Genomic DNA, 19,511 nt, shown 5'->3' with positions numbered 1-19,511 from the left:
AGACCAGGCTGGCCTCGAACTCACAGAGATCCGCCTGCCTCTGCCTCCTGAGTGCTGGGATTAAAGGCATGCATCACTACTGCCTGGCTGAGAATTTAGAGTTTTTTAAGATGTTTTTTTCTCAAGACAGGGTCTTTGACTGTCCCTGGAGCTTGCTGTGTAGACCAGACTGATCTCAGAAAGAGTTTGGATTTTAAAAGAGACTAGATATTTTAAAGAGACTGAAATTTTTTGATTCTTCTCTCATATATTACATCCCAACCTCAGTTTCCCCTCTCTCCACTCTTCCCAGCCCCTCCCCTACACGTCCCCTCTCCCCCAGATCCACTTCTCCCGTTCCCTTCAGAAAAAAAGCAGTAGGAGGAAAAGTGTTCCAAGCACAGGCAAAAGAGTCAGAGACCCGCCCCCCCTACTCCCACTGCTGGGAGACCCACAAGAACACCAAGGTACACGCCTGCAGAGGACCTAGAAAAACCCATGCAGGTCCCCGATTGGCACTTCAAGAGACTGAGTTTTTAAAGTATTTGAATTTATGAAGCCTGCGGTTCCTTTTAACTTTGTAAAATGGTTTTTTATTGTGATGTTGATATTAATATATGATTTTGGGATGAGCAAGAAAGGGAAAGTTCTGGCTTATTAGTCATCTGTGTGTGTCAAATTGACAAGAGGTGAGTTGTCCTGGCTAGCTTTGTGTGAATTTGGTACAAGTGAAAGTCATTGGAGAGGAGGGCAGCTCAATTGAGAAGATGCCTCCATAAGACCAGGCTGCACACAAGCCTGTAGGGCATTGTTTTAGTGACTGATGTGGGAGGGGCTGGCCCACCGTGGGAGAGTCCACCTTTGGGCTGGTGTCCATTGCTTCCCAAACACCAAACCTTTCGTTGATCCTTCCTCCCACTCTCTCCGACAAATCTTCAACAGAAGCTGCCAATACCTGCTTTCTTTTAGTTATTATAGCTCGGTTTGGGACCTTCTAGAGTTTGCTATACATAGTGTCATACGGAATATGATATTTATTTGATCTGACTTTTTAAATTGAGCATAGTTCACTTGAGCTTTGTCTGTGTTGTACTCTGTACCAGTTTTTGAAGCCTTTCATGGCTAGCAGTCTTTCCAGTGTAAAGACCCTGCCCTTTGTATACGCTCTGGCTGGAGGTTTCCCAGGAGCAGTAGATCCATTACATTGATCATGAGGTTACTTCTCATTTTCCGAAGAACAGGTGAGGTGCTAAGCACATAACATATGCAGACCATGAGATAGAACCATAGTGGAGTTTAAAAAACACACATCACATTCGTGGTCTTAGAAATATGAAATTAGCCAGACAGGGCACGCCTTAATCCCAGCACTCTGGAGGCAGAGGCAGGTGGATCTCTGTGAGTTCGAGGCCATCCTGGTCTATAGAGCGAATTCCAGGGCAGTCAAAGCTACATAGAGGAACCCTGTCTCAAAAATAAAGATGCAAGAGGATGTTTGAGATATTCAGGAAAGGAGAAGCCATGTCCGGGCAGGTACATCTGAGAAGTTGTTTGGAAACCCTGGCATCTTGGCAGGTATTTGAAGGAAGGTTCTAGCAGGATATGTGCAGATGTGAGAGAAGGGCAATGCCGTCACAGAGAAGGCATGAGCCAAGAACTGGCAGTGGGAAGTGGGAAGCAGTGACGGGCGGAGCTGTTCTAGGTCCTCCCTCCTCGGCCTGCTGAAGGCTGCACCATCTCCCTGTGGCTCCTAACACTATCACCTCCCTAAGGACATGTTAACCCTGTGTTTTAACATCCTCCCCCTTTGATGAATATGAACCATTGCCCTAGTGACCTCACGTTAATTTGATGACCTTGAGTTGCTGTGGGTCCTCTACCAAGTAAGGTCACCTTCTGAGATACTGGACTCAAATATCTACAGGGGTGGGGCACAATTTAAGTCCATACCAGCAATGGGGGTGAGTTTGGGCTTTGTTGCCCAAGTGATGGGAGGTTGCCAGAGCCATGCTTCCAAATGTTCATTTGGCAACATATATACGATGAATTTGCTTTGGGGAGTGTGGGCAGGGGTGAGAGACAGAGGAAGATGGACAGGAGACTGGCCTTAGTCTGTGCCAGGACTCCCAGGTAATGGGAGAACTGACCAAGTTAGAATGTGCTGGGCATGACAGGACACACCTGCAATCCTAGTGCTTGGGAAGCAGAGACAGGGACAAACACATATTTCAGGCCATCTTTGTCTGCGTAGTAGAACTGCGTAGTTCTATGCCAGCCAGTGCCATGTAGTGAGTTCCACTTCCTACTCTCCTCAGGAAATGAATGAATCAGAATGCAGATGGGGAGCCCAGGGCTGGGATCAAGCTGTTCTGAATGTTTATTGGCTCACTGATCAGCTCTTAGCTGGGGTCTTGAGAGAAAGGACTATATGGTGCAAGGAAAGGGAAGCGGTTTCTGGATTGTGTGGTGTTTATGGAATGACTGCTTTTAAAATGGTGTGTGTGTGCTGGCAGAAGCTAACTTTGAAGTCCAGGCTGACCCCCTATCTGTCTCCCACGTACCAGGACCATAACTGTGTACTGCAGCCACAATGGGCTTCCGACATTGTTTTCACTGCATGGCATTGTGACTTCCCTACTTGTCACTTGCTAGCTGGGGTTAACCCCATCATGTGGCCGACTGAAACCATTATTATGGAAGGAACCTGTATTTTTAATTTTAGAGCAAATCTCTTTATTTACACACCAAATCGGTTGTATAGAAATTTCATGTGCATGAAGCTCTTGGAGCTGTTACCTAACTCTTTTGTATTTGGAAGACAGAAGAGGGGTAATGTGAGTCTCAGTTTGTGTTCGTGGCACCAGAATAGAAAATGTCCTGATTGCTCTGATGCAGCGACCTTTGGTGACATTGGAACAGGAGGAACATCTGATGTTTTAGGTGGCAGATTTTGTGTGTTTCTTGTGCATAGGGTTTCCAGATGGATAAAATTTTGCATATTGGATTCTGGTGGCTCAAAGAAAGACATGGAGCAGGCCTGGGTACCCTGGTGCCTACCTTCTGGTATGGAGGCAGAATGTATATTTTCCTCTCTTGTTAAGACTTAAATGAACCGAGTTTGGCTTTCAATTCTCAGATAAAGAGACTGGTAGGCAGACAAGTTTTTCTTTCCCGCCCACCAGTTCCCAAATAACCAACACAGAGTTCCAATATTAATTATAAATGCTTGGGCGATAGCTCAGGCTTGTTACTAGCTAACTCTTATATTTTCAATGAACCCATATTTTTATCTACACTCTACCATGTGGCTCATGGCTTATTACCTCATTTCGTACACATCCTGCTTCTGTGTCTGTCTGGTGATTCCCAAGACTCCGCCCTTCTTCCCAGCATCCTCCTAGTCTGGCTTCTCCTGCCTAAACTTCTCCTGCCCAGCTACTGTCCAGTCAGCTTCTTTATTAAACCAACCACAGAGACACATCTTCGCACAGTGTAAAGGACTGTTCCACAGAGACCGTTAATTTGGACAACTTTCCATGGCTTGTTGAATCTCTGGGCTCTGCGGTAGGTCACAGAGCCACACTAAGTAGCTCTAGAAATAGTCCCTGTGCCTTCAAAGTCTCTAGTAAGAGTCTAGTTCCCTGAGTCCCATCAGAGTGAGGATGTTGAAGGATATACAGCATATCTTAGGTGTCCTTGGACTCCAGTACCACCCTGCCATAAATCTCGAGGAAAGCCTTTACTTACTGCTTTTCTATGGGGCCTCCCTCATTTCCCTCTCGCTAAGAGTCTATAAAATTGGGTGGGGGAAATGGGTGGGGTCAGTAGGAGGAGGGGAGGGAGTGGGAGCTGGGATTGGTATGTAAAATGAAAAAAGATAGGTTTTTTTTCTTGTAAAAATAAAATAAAATGATTCTTTTTATGTGTATGCATAGATCTATGTGCCTGTGTGCGTACATGACCATGCCTACACATACATGTGGGAGCCAATGATACATGTTGACAATTATTCTTCAATTGCTTCCCGCCTTTTCTTTTTTTAAACACATGCCTTTCATTGAATCTGATTGGCTACACTGGCCAGCAGGTCCCAGAAATCCCCATGTCTCTGGTACCCTAGCACTAGGTAGGATTAAAGGTGTGTGCTACCACACCAGTTGTTTTTGTAGAGGTGCTGGAGACCCGAGCTCAGCCATCACGCTTGCATATCAGGTACTTTACTGGCTGAGTAGTCTCCCCAGCCCCCGAATTCTTTTTGTCTTGCTAAGCCGTGCCCTCCACCTTTGATACTTGTTATATACTTAGAACCTGGCATGGAAGTCAGGCTGTGGCAGCACTCTTCAAAAGAAAAGCCTGCTTTCTCAGCGGAGTGCCGGTGAGCGAGAACGGCGCCTCCTCGCTGTGTTACCTGTGAGAAATGCCAGGCTCCTCAGTTCTAAGGTCTCCATCCTTCTTCCCAGTGTGCTCAGGACCTAGAGAACAAATACAGGTGCTCTTGTGCCTTCAGTTCTTAGATAATGAAGACGACTCTTGTATCTACAGAGAACAAAGGAACCGCTTGTATCTTCAGAGACACTTCTTCAGTCTCTAGACTTTCCACGCTGCTGAGTGATTGCCGCCAGGTTACAGGTGTGGCCTGAAGCTGTGCCACAGGCCAGGGACTTCACTGAAAGGCCCGGAAGTGTTTAGTGGTGGTATAGCACAGCCAAATCTTGTATAGTATCCACCATTCCAATGAAGTTTGAAAACCGTGGATGGGGTGCCTTAAGGAGAAGAGGACTGAGCTTTTGGACAGAGCTTACAAAGCCAGGAATCTGGGTCAAGTGAAACAGAATTTTGGAATTGTGGTGTTTTTGTAGGAGAGTCTAGGTGTTTGCCACTACCGCCCACCACTCAAATAGAGGTCTTTTTTTTCTTTTTTAAAATTTTTTTTATTGAGTTCTACATTTTTCTCTGCTCCCCTCCCTGTCTCTCCCTTCCCCTTCAACCCTCTCCCATGGTCCTTATGCTCCCAGTTTACTGAGAAGATCTTGTCTTTTTTACTTCCCATGTAGATTAGATCTATGTAAGTCTCTCTTAGTGTCCTCATTGTTGTCTAGGTTCTCTGGGATTATGGTTTGTAGTCTGGTTTTCTTTGCTTTATGTTTAAAAACCACTTATGAGTGAGTACATGTGATAATTGTCTTTCTGTGTCTGGGTTACCTCACTCAAAATAATGTTTTCTAAATCCATCCATTTTCCTGCAAAATTCAAAATGTTATTTTTTTCTGCTGTGTAGTACTCCATTGTGTAAATGTATCACATTTTCCTTATCCATTCTTCGGTCAAGGGGCATTTAGGTTGTTTTCAGGTTTTGGCTATGACAAACAATGCTGTTGTGAACATAGTTGAGCACATGTCCTTGTGGCAAGATTGACCAATCTTTGGATATATACCCAAAAGTGGTATTACTGGGTCTTGAGGAAGGTTGTTTCCTAATTTTCTGAGAAGTCGCTACACTGACATCCAAAGGGGCTGTACCAGCTTCAAAACAGAGGTTAAGTCAGCAAGATGACTCAGTGAGTAAAGGCACTTGCCACCAAGGCTGGTGTTAAGAGTTGGTGCCCAGACCCTACATGGTGGTAAGAAAGACCCGCCTTGTGCAATTTGTCCTCTGACCACCATACATTGTAGGCTTTAAGACTTAACAGGCAGGCACACCACCACCAACGACAACACACAACTAAAAATTAAATACTTCTTCAGTGGTTCTGAGTAGAAAGGCTGGGCTCCTAGACCATGGGAAGCTGGGTCTGTGATGAATGCCTGCCTCCTGGCCCAGGCCAACAGATGTTTTCAAGGTCCACACTGTGGGAACACAAGGATGAGTTCATCAGGGAGGGACTGGGAGCTGCATTGCCTGTGATTCTTCTGCCAGGAATGGGGAAACAGAATGGAAGAGAATGAGTAACAGGGCGGTATAGATTGGGGGGAGAGCTCCCAACAGAAACGGGCCTCCCATAGAGAACTGGCTCAGGCTCAGCCTCCCCTCTCTTTCCCAACACCCAGTGACTTGATTGGGAGATGAATTTCCCAGAGTTAAGAAATGTGGCCTCCTTGGAACACAGCCTTAAGCTATAGTTAACTGCTGGATGTGGCCAGCACCAGATGACCTCATCTGCAGCACTTCTGAGTCTGCTCAGAAGGCAGTCCCCATCTTTCAGCTCCTTTATCTGCTGCAGCTCTGTTGGGGCAGCCTCCCCACCGAGCCTCCGTGGTTTTCTTTAATCCTTTCTTTAGGAATGAAGATTGTACTTTTTTCCCAGGATAATTAGAAATTGTGAGAGAAACCTACTCATTACTCTGCATAGTCAGGGCAAAATGCTGGTGGTGAGAAGGATTTTGGGTTTGAAATCAACCTTGCCCCTAAATACATAAGGAAATTAATTCAGGAGGAAATAAAAACACCATCGGCTTATAATCATGGTTTCTCCGGTGATTGTATCCTTGTACTGGAACCAGACGGCCCTTCTATAGAGGGACGTTTTCATTCTGAACACGCTACTTTGATCTAGGCGCTATTCCTTTCAAACACACACAAAACTTTCTTGTAATCTGACTTTAACTGAGGTTCATTAACCTGACATTTAGATTCATTATATACAGTTTATATTTCAAAAAATATGGTGGCCTAGGCATTCTGGCTTTTTTAAAGTTTAGATGAATTTTCCTAAAAAGCCAAGTGATGTATTTCACATCTTTGCTCCCAAGTTAAGCTCTCCACGCAGTGATCTGATTAAAAATGTGTAATGTAGCAGAAAAGATGAATATTTTGACTGCGAGTTTGTTCTTAAGCTGTAAGAAGGGCCTTGACTTTGGAGTGGAGCCATGGAAGGAACCCAGGGATTAGATCCACCCCCTCATGTTCATAGACCATCTTTGGACATAGCCATGGTGTAAAATGGCCATTTTTACTTTCAGTCAGACACGAGACTCAAGTAAGGAATGTTTTGAAATCCCAAATTCTCAATTTTTAAATCACTTCCAACTTCATGGCCTTCCTTGACTGACTGCATTTGCTTTTGGCAGAGGATTAATAAACAGAAAAAGCTCATTTATTTGTCCACTCACTGACCAAAAAAAAAAAACCCACAAAAATAAGAAAACTATGTCAGTGGTTCCTAGAAAAATCAGTCCACTGTTTGGTCAGTTTTTTAATGAGACCAATTTTGTGAACATGAACTGCTTGTAAAAAAAAATGGGAAGAGCATTTGGACACACCCTGCAATGTGGAAGAACTATGGGGGCGTGAAAAAGTCAGCAAGTGTTTCAAGAATCCGTGTGTGTGAGGGACCAAGACTCAGGAACTCACAGAGGAAGTGACTGCCAAGGCTACAGAACAGGGAGGGCCAGGGAGTTGGTGTTCAGTGGTTACCTACAGGGTTCCCATTTAGGAAGATAAGGGCTCGGAGGTGGACACCATCAGTGTGCTAGGCGCCACAGAGTCACTCATGGAAAGATGGTTACAATGGGATAGGCAAGCTCAGGGGTGGAACATTTGCTGGGATGCATGATGCTCTGGGTTTGAATCCCCAGGACTAATAAGTACAAGAAATTTAGCATTTTAACATTTACTTAAATATTTATGTCATATGTATTTTAGTGCAATTTTATTGTGAAAAATGTGAACTGCTAGCTGGGTGGTGGGGGGTGCACACTTTAATCCCAGCACTGAGGAGGCAGAGGCAGGAGGATCTCTGAGTGCGAGGCCAGCCTGGTCTCCAGAGTGAGTTCCAGGACAGCCAAGGCTACACGGAGAAACCCTGTCTCAAAAAAAATAAAACAAGCAAGCAAAACATGAATCATCGGCTGAGACGTGGCTCAATTAGTAGGGTTTGCTTATCATGCACAAAGGCCCACGTTCAGTTCACCAGCACCACACACAAAATTAGGCGTGATGGTGTATGTTTGTGATCCCAGCACCGAGAAGGTTGAGGCTGGAGGGTTATTTGCAGTTTAAGGTCATGCTCAGCTACATGGTGAGATTCAGTGGAGTGAGGTCAAAGGGGAAAAAGAGACTGCTGGCATAAGCGTTTCTTTTCTAGGATGCTCTGGGATGAGTCATTGTGTGTGGTTCCTTTCTCCACCCCCCAGACTCACACCAGCCATCAGTACTGGACAGAGCAAATGAAGCCAGCGAAGTTGGCGCCAGGTTTGGGAAGGTCGGTGAATGGAAAGGAAAGAACTTACTAGAAAGTGTATTCTCTGGAAAAGTCCCAGGCTGAAGTGTATTCCCATGGGGGGTTGGGCTTTTGATCTATGCCATGTTTTAGTAAATAAAATATAGGTAAACGTCAAATGCACCATGTGGATGGTCCCTTAACAGCAGCCTGTGGTCCTCTTCCGGAAGCTTCTGTTTGTGTCTACATGGTGTGTTGTACAAGCTGTCTGCTCACAAGCCTCCTGGGCTCAGAAAGGATGGTTTGATGGGATCAGAGACCAAGGTCTAACGGATGAACTGCAACTTCACGCAAAATGTCGCTTATTTCTACCACAGCAAGCTCTGTCTGGTGGGTTTTCTGTGCTAACATTTATGCTGTTGGGTACTTGAAAGGTGGCTGTTGGAATTAAATATTTAATTTTATTTAGTGTAACTTAAGTAGCTTGGTGCGGCTGGTGGGCACCTTGGACAGCACAGCCCGGGGGCATCCTTGTGTGTGTGGCCCCTGTGTGGTTCATAATGAACCCAGAGGCATGCAGCTCTGTTTAACTCGGAGAAGACTGAAGAAGTCTCAGCTGCTTAGACCAGAGGAAATGGCTTTCTTTTGAAAATAGGATATTAGGTCACACAAACTTTGACAAACATACTACTTTTGTTTGATTAGTCAACTATTGATGGAATCAGTGGTTAACAATTGTTAATTGACTTTCTGCAATAGGACACTCTGCATTTAGGAATGATGATTTAGACAATGAGATACTATTCAGCCTTGAAGAGAAATGCTCAGACTGGAATGTAGCTCAGTCACAGACTGCCCGCCTATCATATGGAAATCTGTCAAGCCACAAAAAGCCAGGAGGAACTAGAAACAGCCTTCATTGCAAAAGGAGTCAGCCTGCAAAGCCCAGAACCCTGTGGTTACAGCTATGAGACATTCCGGCTAAACGAGGGAGAAAGTAAAGACCAGGGTTCCTCCGGGGAGGTGGAAGAGGAAGGATAAGTAGCCAGGGGACTTTTAGGGTAGTAAAACTTCACTATGAGACACTGCGTGGTGGCTACAGGCCACTATGTGTTTTCTCCAGCCCGCAAATGCACAGTGAGTGCCAAGTGAGAACCCCAGTGTGAACCAGGGGCTGCGTGGAGAACCAGAGGCTGGTGTGTGTGCCTAGTGTGAACAAGGGGCTGCGGTGATGGTGGTATGTGTGTACCCAATGTGAACCAGGGACTGCGGTGATGGCAGTGTGTATATGCCTAGTGTGAACCAGGGGCTGGGGTGTTGAAACCCCAGTGCGAACCACGAGCTGGGGTGGTGGTGTGTGCATATGCCCAGTGTGAACCAGGGGCTGGGGTGGTGGTGTGTGTGTCTGCAGGTTCTTTAACTGAAATAAATGTCTGCTTCAGTTGTAGACATGGCTCCTTCATACATACAGTGTGCTGACATGGCCCCAACTGGGCGAGACTGGGAGGGGAAGCCAGGCTGTGACCCGAGTTAGCCCAGCAGCCTTGTGCTCACTGCCTTGACTGTCCCTTGGCTGTTTCCTTGGCGTGGTTGCCCTACCCTGGGGATGTTAGCTAGCTGTCCCGTCAGCAGTTTGTGAGCTCTTTCCATTGTAAGCACAGCTGTCACGTATGGACACCAAACCATTTGAGCTCTGCTTCTCTCCCTAGTGCTCAAGGGCCCTGGCTACCAAGGAGTTGGGTGGGTTTCCTGAAGGAGGAGATGAAGCCTGGGTCTGGGGCTCGCGGACTCAGCTGCCTTCATATCTGCTCGGGGAGTTCTGAAATGTACATGAGGTAAAACCCTTGACTACTCTTGTCCGGTGCGTGGGAAGAGACGTATTTTCATGCCAGCAAGTAATTCTGTCGCTAAGTCACACCCCTGAAAGTTTGTAAAAGTCTGCACTTTCCTGTGTGATTAGGGCTCCTGGATATTGTAGTGGCTCCTCCCAGCCTCTGGAGCCTCTTATGTTAGTGGGAACCCCACTTCAGGGGAGAAAAGTACGACAGGTTTATGGGGTTGGCTGATCCTCTGTTGTGTTGTGCCTCTGAAGGTCCCTCACCCAGACCTGGGGACCCTCTACCAAGGCCCAGGGTCACCTAGCGACCTGTCACTTAATGTAGAGAAAAATTCCCCTGAGGTTTCCTGCGTCTGAAGGTGGCCGCCTGACCCTTTCCAGTTGTGCTGCCTGCTGCAGTGACCTCCTGTTCACAGCTTGAGCTGTTTTCAGGCAGTCAACCCGAAGGGCACCACCAGACCCCTGCAACTGACTGACTGGGGCCAGGTGGATGTGGATCGTGCAGTCAGAGCAGGGTGGGAACTCAGGACTCTGCTGAGCGATGGTGAGCCCCACCCTTCCTTTACATGAGCATGCAGGGAGAGCAAGCCCTTCCTCACCCTCCAGCTCCTGGCTCAGGGAAGGCTCTAGGGCGGAAGGTGGGATGCAGCCTACCACACTCCTCTCCTCAGAGGGCTGTAGTCGGTTCTGCTGGGTGCAGCCGTATCTGGAGGGTTTTCTGCAGACTGTCATCTCCTGGCAGACCCCCACACAAACACATTTTCACATTCCATTCGAATGCTCAGAGGAGCGGAGTCTCTTCTGAGGTTACACATTCTTCTAGCGTGATGCTCTGCTTGAGTATGTAAGATGTGCAGGGCAATTGTCCCTCTATGGACAGGGATTCCAGGAGTGTGGGAGTGGGAGGGAGCCCACGACTGGCGTCTACCTGGATCAGAGAAGATGCTCAAGCATGCGTCTGCTGTGCAGGGAGTTCAGATGCTTCCTCCCAGGGATTTAGCACTCTCTGGACTATTTCCAGGTGGAGCCCTGCTTTGAGCTGAGAATCTGCCAGAGAGTGACAGACTAATGCATGCTGGGAGACTGTGTGTGGCACAGAAGGACCCAGAAGTTTCCATTCTAACCACTGAGAATGAACTTGGGCAGCTCACTTTACCTCTCAAATCTCTGTTTTTTTTTTTTTTTTGTTTTTTGTTTTTTTTTTGCTTGTGATAGAGGATAAAAATAAGTAATTTTTTTAATTAAAAAAGAGCCAATGCGATTCTTTTTTTAATGCCTAAAACTATGTTTATCTCTCTCCCTTTTGGAATACGTGTGTATGAGTATGTATATGTGTGAGTGTGTACGTGTCTCTGTGTGTGAGTGAGCATGTAGGAGAGTTATGTGTCTCTGTGTGCATGTATGTGAGTGTGTATAAGAGTATGAGTGTGTGTCTGTGTGTGTGTCTAGTGAGTGTGTGTATGTGTGTGATACGTATGTATATGTGTCTGTGTGGTATGTAAACATGTGTGAGTATACTGTGTGTGGTGTATGTATTTATGGTATATATGCATGTGTGAGTGTATGTGTGTGTGAGTGAAAAATGTCTGTGTGATTGTATTGTGATGTGTGTGTTAGTGTATGTCAGTGTGTATTAGCATATATGTGTGTTTGAGTGTATGCATGAATGAGTCTCTGTGTGTATGCATGTGTTTTTGTGTGTATGTGTGCGTGAGCATGTGTGTGTGTGTGTACGTACATGTGGATATCAAAGGGAGAGCTGCTGAGTTGTTTGTTCTCTTCCTCCGTGTGGATCCTCAAGGTGACACTCGGGTCATGCTCAGTGGCACTGCCTGGCCCATTTCTATTCATGTGTGTAGCACCTTGAGGTGCGCTTACCAGGAAGATTCTAGCCTGCGTCCATCCTGGGTCCGAGCTTCATCGCGTCTGCCCTGAAGAGCAGCTGCATGACATCTAAACTCACTTCCTCTTCCTCCCAGCATTCTGTTCTGTTTACTCCACCCACCTATGTTCTAACCTATGAGGGCCAAGCAGTTTCTTTATTAATTAACCAATGACCTTCCTCCATCAGAAGACTGTCCCCGATAGTCATTTGTGACTTCCCTAGGACCATAACTGAGTGCACGGCTCCCAAGCTGGTGCTTAACCTGGAGTTGTTTGGCTGACTGAGCCACGCAACCCCGAGACACAAGTGTTCATTCCGAGGTCCCCACACCAACCCCGAGGGGAACTGGCCCCCAGAGAAGCCCTGCTGCTGGTGCTAGTGTGGAAATGGGAAAGTGAAGAGGGTTGAGAGAAGATGGCCCCAGGCCAGAAACCGGAAGCAGGGTTGAGTGTGGGCGGGCTTTCCTGTGTGGTTGGGCTTTTTGTCTGTGATGTGAGCAGAAGCCTGGCTGAAGCCCTTATCTCTGACCCTCATGTGTGCCTGCCAAGCTTAATTGTCATTACCAAGTTGGATTATCAGTGTCCCAGACCCAGAAGTGGGTCCAGAGGATTTTACAGCTCCCTGGAAAGGTCTCTGATATCTATTATTATTATTGTTGTTGTTATTGTTGTTTTCCAAATTGAATTTCGAATCTCGAATCTCAGGTCCTTTCTAGGCAAGGGCTGCCCCGCTGAGCTACACTCCGACTCCTGACACAGGGGCTCTAAGCAAGGTCTGTTGGGCAGCTTTCAAGGAGAGAAGGCTTTGACTTAGGGTTCAGAGGTTGGTGCCAATACTTGCTGGCCCTGTTGTTTTGGGGCCTGAGGTAAGGCAGCAGACATGTGTGCAAGAGGAGTGGGCAGGGCGAAAGTTTCAGTGTCTCCTTCAAGGGCACCCCCAATAACCTAACCCCTCCCACTAGGTCCCACCTCCTAAATATTCTCCCACAGGCTGGTGATCAAACCTTTGTCACAAGGGCTTAGGGGACATTGATTTGAACCATAGCAGCTTCCAAATTTCTGTCCTTGGGAATGTGGGCCAAGACATCTTTATCAAAGATTGTGAGCCACTGCCAAAACTTCACAGGGGAAGAAGATGCGGAACTATGGTGACTCACGGGGGTGAGGGAGGGGGTGGGGTGGGGGAGGGGGTGGGGTGGGGGGGAGCAGTGGCTCCAGAGAGGTTTCTTGAAACCACAAAGCTAAAGAGCTGTGACATGTAGACCAGAGGTTGCTGGTGACATGAAAGCTCACTTTGACGTCTGGGAAGTGTCTGTGAACAGAGGTTGTGGGGATGGGTTGTCACCCCAAATCTAAGTCTGGGAAGTGTCTATGAACAGAGGTTGTGGGAATGGGCTGTCACCCCAAATCTAAGTCTGAGAAGTGTCTATGCACAGAGGTTGTGGGAATGAGTTGTCACCCCAAATCTAAGTCTGGTCCATGGCTGCTTAGAGCCACACTCTTGCACAGAGCGCACTGTCAGCGAGAGCACGTGACACCGGAGGGTTGTACCCAGTGGGCAGGAGGTAGGATGGGTGTGGAGAGAAGCAAGCAGGGTTACACTACTCCCAAACACCCACCTCCTCCAGCTGGGCCCCACCTAAGGCAGGCCTTCGGAACCACACAAAATAGTACCGCCATTTAAAACAGAACCTGTGTAGGACACGCCACATCATCGCGAGGTCCAGCAGGGGAGGGCAGGAGATGCTCCTATAACGGTCACTAACGTGAGACCCCCGTCCTCTCTGTCTTCAGGTATCGCGTGAACTTCAGGCCCAGATTCGTCACTAGGTACAAGACAGTGACACAGCTGGAATGGAGATGCTGTCCTGGCTTTAGAGGAGCAGACTGCCAAGAAAGTCCCAAAGACCCCCCGAAGACCCCCCGGCCCCCACCTCCTCGACCAAGAAACAACCTGAAGAAAGCCACAGGTAATATGTCTCATTGGTGCCCTGTTGTATGTGGTCACCTTTGATGCTCCTGGTATAAGTGGCAGGGTCTATGACGGACAATTGAACAAAGGTATCTCAAGGAGCAGGGACAGTAGGGTGGGACACTTCCTTGCAAATAAATTGCTTCCTTAGGGCCACTTGTCAAACACTTCCTGTATTCTTGTCTAAATCTAAAGAAGTTAAGATTCTGTTTTTAAATTAGGTGGATTAGCCAGGGGTATTGCACATCTGGGATACAGTGACATGAGGATCACGGACAGTCTGAGGCCGGCCTGGGCTACACAGTGAGATTCTGTCTCGATAAGCAAATGAATCAAAATGAATAAAATAAAATAAAAGGCTGGTCCCTCTTTGTTTGGATGAGCTGTTTGCAAACCTAAGCCAAAGTCAGAATTGTCATGTGTCAGGATTCTCTCATGTGTCAGGATTCTCTCCCTGTTGCTCGCCTTTGGGCTAAAGCATAAGAAGGACAGGATAAACTTCTATGGGTAACTGTTTTCCTTTTTTGCTGTGTATGACTTTATTTCCCCCCCTTTTTAATTTCAAAGAAATGAGGCCAATTCTTTCCTGTAAAATTAAATGTTTAAATTGCTATTGATTTTTATTTTACCCATGAGATGTTTTACATTTTAAAATAGTAATTTGTCAAAATATCTTTTGTAAAGTAGTTTGTTAAATAAATTTTGTTACCAAAACAATGTATATAAATTAGGGAGTATTTATAAAACATAGGAAAATATATGTGTTTTAACTTTATGTTTTGTTTTTTTTAAGACAGGGTTTCTACGAGTAGCCCTGGCTGTCCTGGAACTTGCTCTGTAGACCAGGCTAGCCTGAACTCACAGAGATCCACCTGCCTCTGCCTCCCAAGTCCTGGGATTAAAGACATGTGCCACCACACATTTTTTTTTTGTTTTTGTTTTTTAACCTTAAAATAGTACATTTTTAGAGATTGAATGTGCTCAAGATAGACAAGGCAATGAATGATCTCATCTAGCATAGAACGTGGAGTGGTGGCCGCATTAAGTTAATATTCTAACCACCCATGCTGTACTTTAGAGCCCAGGAATGTAGTCATGTCAATAACCAAAGTGGAGCGCCTTTGGTCAACACCTCTCCGCTTCCCCTAACCCCAGCCCCCGGTACCCACCACTCCTTGTGCCTGTGAGTTTGACTATTTATTTAGAGTCCACGCAGAGGGACGGTCCCATGTGTTTTCTTTTCTGTGCCTGGGTTACAGTATCCTCACGCAGTACCCTCTAGGTTATTTGCCACATGGGGCTAGACTTTCTTTATTCTTTGTTTAATGCTCGTGTGTGTGTGTGTGTGTGTGTGTGTGTGTGTGTATGAGAAAGAGAGAGAGAGTCTGTCTGTCTGTCTGTCTGTCTGTCTCCATGTGTGTTGTACATGTTTAAAGAGGCCAAAGAGGGCATAGGATCTCTTGGTTGTGAGTTGTGTACTGTCCTATGTGGGAGCTGGGAACTGAACTCGGGTCCTCTCTGTTCTTAACCTCTCTCCAGCCCTGTATCTGTATCTGAACATCGTTACTATGGTAGCTGAATTTCAATGAGAGGCCTATTGTGGAGGTTCATGCCTGTAATCTCAGCATGTGGGAGGCAGAGGCACAAGGACTGTGAGTTCAAGGCCACTGTCTAAAATAACGCCTGCCCGGGAAATACTTCTTGACCTTCTTTATCTGGCAGGCTGGATATTAGTTACTTGGGGAAGCATAACACAAGGAAGACACAGTTTCCAGCTCATATGAGATAGTGTTAGGCCGTCATGGCAAGGCCTGTGAGGGATGCTCTGGATGATGGGAAGTAAGGGCCTGCTGAATCCTGACCATTTGTCTAGGGTCAGGTTCTATTTATCAAAGTTTAAACATATCTGTAGCTTCACAAATCAGTCAGTTTTATGAGGACTAGAGGCAAGGAGAGTGACGAAAATTTTCACTGCCTCAGAGGTAATTTACTGTCAATTCTTTTTGTTTTTTTTCCTGTGCTAAGGACTGAACCCAGGGCCTTGGTGGTGGGAGGCAGGTGCTCTACTCCTGAGCTGTGTCTCTGGCTCACGTGAGCACTCGCTGAGTCTAGGATTTACCTCCTTATCTGGTGTCTTCTTGTTATGGGAGGTGAAGTCGCCACTCCGTTTCGTCCACGGCACAGCTGTGTTTTCCAGTTGCACCACATGGTTTGCACCATCAATATTCACGGTATACAATGTAGTAACCACGTAGAATTTTATATCTGTGCCCCACAGTGCACTATGGATTCCTTAGAGTTAGTGATTGCATGTCTTTCTCCTTTGCTTGGTTTTCGATGCTCTTATCCCTCCTACATCATCCCAAACTCTTCTTTGGTTGTCTTCTGCTCCATCAGGCACAGCAGCAGATACCCTGGCTGAAGAGATTCTTCAGAATCTTCTCACCCACCCCACTGTGACCAGTCCTCCCCCGCCTCCTGTCACCCTGGGTTCGGGCTCTCCTCTTTTAGCTGGAATCTGGTTCATTTCTTCATCTGGCTTGAACACAGCCTCTAGTTGCTGCTTTTCTTTCTTTCTTTCTTTCTTTCTTTCTTTCTTTCTTTCTTTCTTTCTTTCTTCCTTCCTTCCTTCCTTCCTTCCTTCCTTCCTTCCTTCCTTCCTTTCTTTCTTCTTTCTTTTTCTCCTTTGAGATAAGGTCTCAGATAGCCCAGGCTAGCCTCAAACTTGCTGTGCAGCTAAGAATAGCCTTGAACCTCTGGTCCTCCTATATCTGTCTCCCAAGGGTTTATAGCCACAAGGTGTTGGAAATAAGCCCAGGGCTTTGTTTCATACAGGGCAAGAAATCTAGCACTGAGCTATATACATCCCTACCCTCCAGTATGTTCGTGAAGAGATTATGTGGGGGGCAAACTTTTTTTTGCATGTATGTAATGTATATGTGTGTGTGTATTTGCAGGGGTGGAGGCACATAATTTTTTTTTCTCAGAATTTTTAAGCCAGTGCTTAGTTTTCCTGTGGGTTCTGATATTACTGTTACCCAGTCTGAAAATTCTTGATTCCAATTTTTATATGCTTTGGGGGTGGTCTTTGTCCCTCCCTCTTAAATTGCTGTATTAATGGGATATTACACGAAAGGGAAGAGAATGTTTATTTCCTAGCCACTCACTAGAAGGCGAAGCACACTTGCAACCCAACACTTGGATGGCTTCAAGAGAAGCGTTGGAAGTTTGAGGCCAGTGTGGTTTACACAGTGAGCCCATGTCTCGAGAACAAATGCTTGCTTCTCACTTTGTGTCATTCATTTCCTGACTTTAGAGAGTACAGTACGTACAGGAAGCATTAATCTAATTCATCTTAATCTATAAAAACCAGGAGCCAGATATCGGGCAAAGACCGGGACGATCAGGGAACCAGGAGCAGTGGTCAGTTGCTCCTTTCCCCTTCCTGCATCCAAGAAAAAAAAGCCTGAGATCCCGGCTACGGCTACCCCCCCCCCCCATGACTTCTTGATCCATCTCCCAAGCGCTGGGATTAAAGGCATGTGCCACCACTGCCTGGCCTCTATGGTTAACTAGTGGCTAGCTCCGCCCTCTGGTCTCCAGGCAAGCTTTATTTGTCAGAACACAAACAAAACATCACACAAGTATAACTCCTGAAAGAGATTGCGGTTTTTTTTTTTTTTTTTTTTTTTTGGTTGGGGCAGGTTTGAGACAGGGTCTCACTGTGATCAATTGGTTGATCTTAGAATTCTAAGCCAGACCAGGCTGGCTTAGAATTCAGAGTTCTCTTGCTTCTGCCTCTCAGTGCTGAGAGGCTAAGTGTGCACCACCATACCCAGACGCCCTTGTGTCTTATTTTGTTTCGTTTCCTTTGCTCAAAAACAGCGTTTAGTTAGTTTAGTGATTCTGAATATTACTCCCCCCCAAGTATCTTTATTTATTTATTTTTAATTGAACGTCTTTATTGATTCTTTGAAAGTTTCACATTATGCACCCCGATTCCGTTCACCTCCTGGTCCCCCATATCTTTCCCTCACCTCTGTAGCACCTCCCCCAAAGGGAGCAAAACAGAGCAAGCAAGCAAACAAAAACAAGAGCAAAACAAAATAAACCTCTTCTCTTCTTCATCTTTCCTGCCTCTCCAACATCTTTCCATTCGTCCTGGTGCCACTGGGGACCTCCATGTGTCACACAATCAGCTTTACTAGCAAATGTTCATGCAGTGAGTCACTGGTTCAAGGCCTCTGGTTTCTGGAGCCATCACTGGATTCTCACCAGAACTCCTCTGAGATGCCCCGTGGCTGCCCCTGAGTCATGAAGATCCTGTAGATATCGTTCCACAGGACTGGTCCCTTCACGACCTCCAAATGGGGTCGTCGTTAGGGTGGGCCAACCCAAGACCAGGGTGTGGACCTGGGTGGCGGTTGAACTGGTCAGTCCGGGCCCCAGGGCCACCCAGCTCAGGCGAGGGGTCAGAGTCAGCTCTCCTACACCTTTGCCCCTCAGGTTTGGTTCACCTTGGCCTGTAGTGAGGGATGGGGCCGTCTCTCCCAAGTATAGGGTCCAGCTCTTTTTCTAGTGTCTTAAGATAGAATAAAAATTCCAATGTGTTCTTCATAGTTCTCTGCAGGAAAGCACTTGCTTAGGAGTTTGGAGATTAGGTTTTAAGTCTTGTTTTCCTGCTAAGTGGATCTTAATAACTAAAAGCTGCTTGCTGTTGCAAGACAAGAGACAAGATGAGATAAGGAACATGAAGCCAAAATGCCCACAGCTCTCTGGATTCCAGGGTCTTTTGTTGTTAGGCACACATGCATTGTATGTGGTTGCATCCTTGTTGCTTGGTTGCTTCCTTTCCGTGCCAGGTCTGCCAGTGAGAACCTTGTCTAGAGTTCCTCTTCCGCCTCCTCTGCTGCCATCCAGGGTGTGGCCGCTTGGCTTCTCACTCTTTATTCCGTTGCCATGGGTTTCGGTAGCATCTGTCTTTTCTTTCTTGTTTAACTTCGTGCTTTCTCTATCGATGTCATCTGATTTCTAACTTAGTGCCCTCTCTCTTGATGATGTCATCACATTTTGGGATTCATTACTGTGGCTATTATTCGTCTTTTGGGTTGTTTTCCTGGGTTCTTTTTCTCAGAGTAAGATTATTAGATGTTTATATACTTCTATCTCTCTTTTTCTTTTCGTTTTTCCTCCTTTTTTTGTGCTGGGGATTGAACCTAAGACTTCACACACGCTAGGAAAACATCTCTTTTTGCATTTAGTGTCCATTATCTTCATAACAAGGGCAAATCAGACCCTTTTAGCATAAGGATGCTAAGCAAAGAGAAAAGAAGATTTCTGGAGGTGTTTTGAGGAAACCTCAACTATGGGATGTTGGTGCCCACATGTTGGATCTCTCTGGCGTGCTTTGTGGCATCTTATCACCAGCTGTCAGCAGTGGGGTAGCTACAGCTCACTGGGCGTGATACAGTCACATGACACAGTAGATTGATATGATATGATATGATATGGTGCCATCAGGGTGACAGACATCACTGATTATCTTGATTCCTGTGCGTACTTTAGAGAGGAGGGCAGTGTAGCTCCCAGATTTAGGCACAAACAGTAAATAGCAAAACCAGAGTAGAAAGGAAGTCTGCTTGACTCCGAACCTGTTCTCTGCCACAGAAGTGCTTGGAGT

General features: G+C 46.3%; 1 protein-coding gene across 1 annotated transcript in view; it reads left to right on the top strand.

Annotated features, from left to right (window-relative positions):
• The window catches only part of Emilin2 (elastin microfibril interfacer 2), a 56,191-nt gene that overhangs the window by 14,516 nt on the left and 22,164 nt on the right, over window positions 1-19,511 (top strand). Inside the window, exon 3 of the mRNA XM_057758890.1 lies at window positions 13,654-13,829. Coding sequence (XP_057614873.1) covers window positions 13,654-13,829 — 176 coding nt within the window. The remainder of the gene's footprint in view (window positions 1-13,653; window positions 13,830-19,511) is intronic.

The sequence above is a fragment of the Chionomys nivalis genome, chromosome 26 (assembly GCF_950005125.1).
Source record: "Chionomys nivalis chromosome 26, mChiNiv1.1, whole genome shotgun sequence".
NCBI classification, from domain to species: Eukaryota; Metazoa; Chordata; class Mammalia; order Rodentia; family Cricetidae; genus Chionomys; species Chionomys nivalis.
Note: the sequence above shows the minus strand (reverse complement) of the source record. Positions and strands in the feature narration are given on the sequence as shown.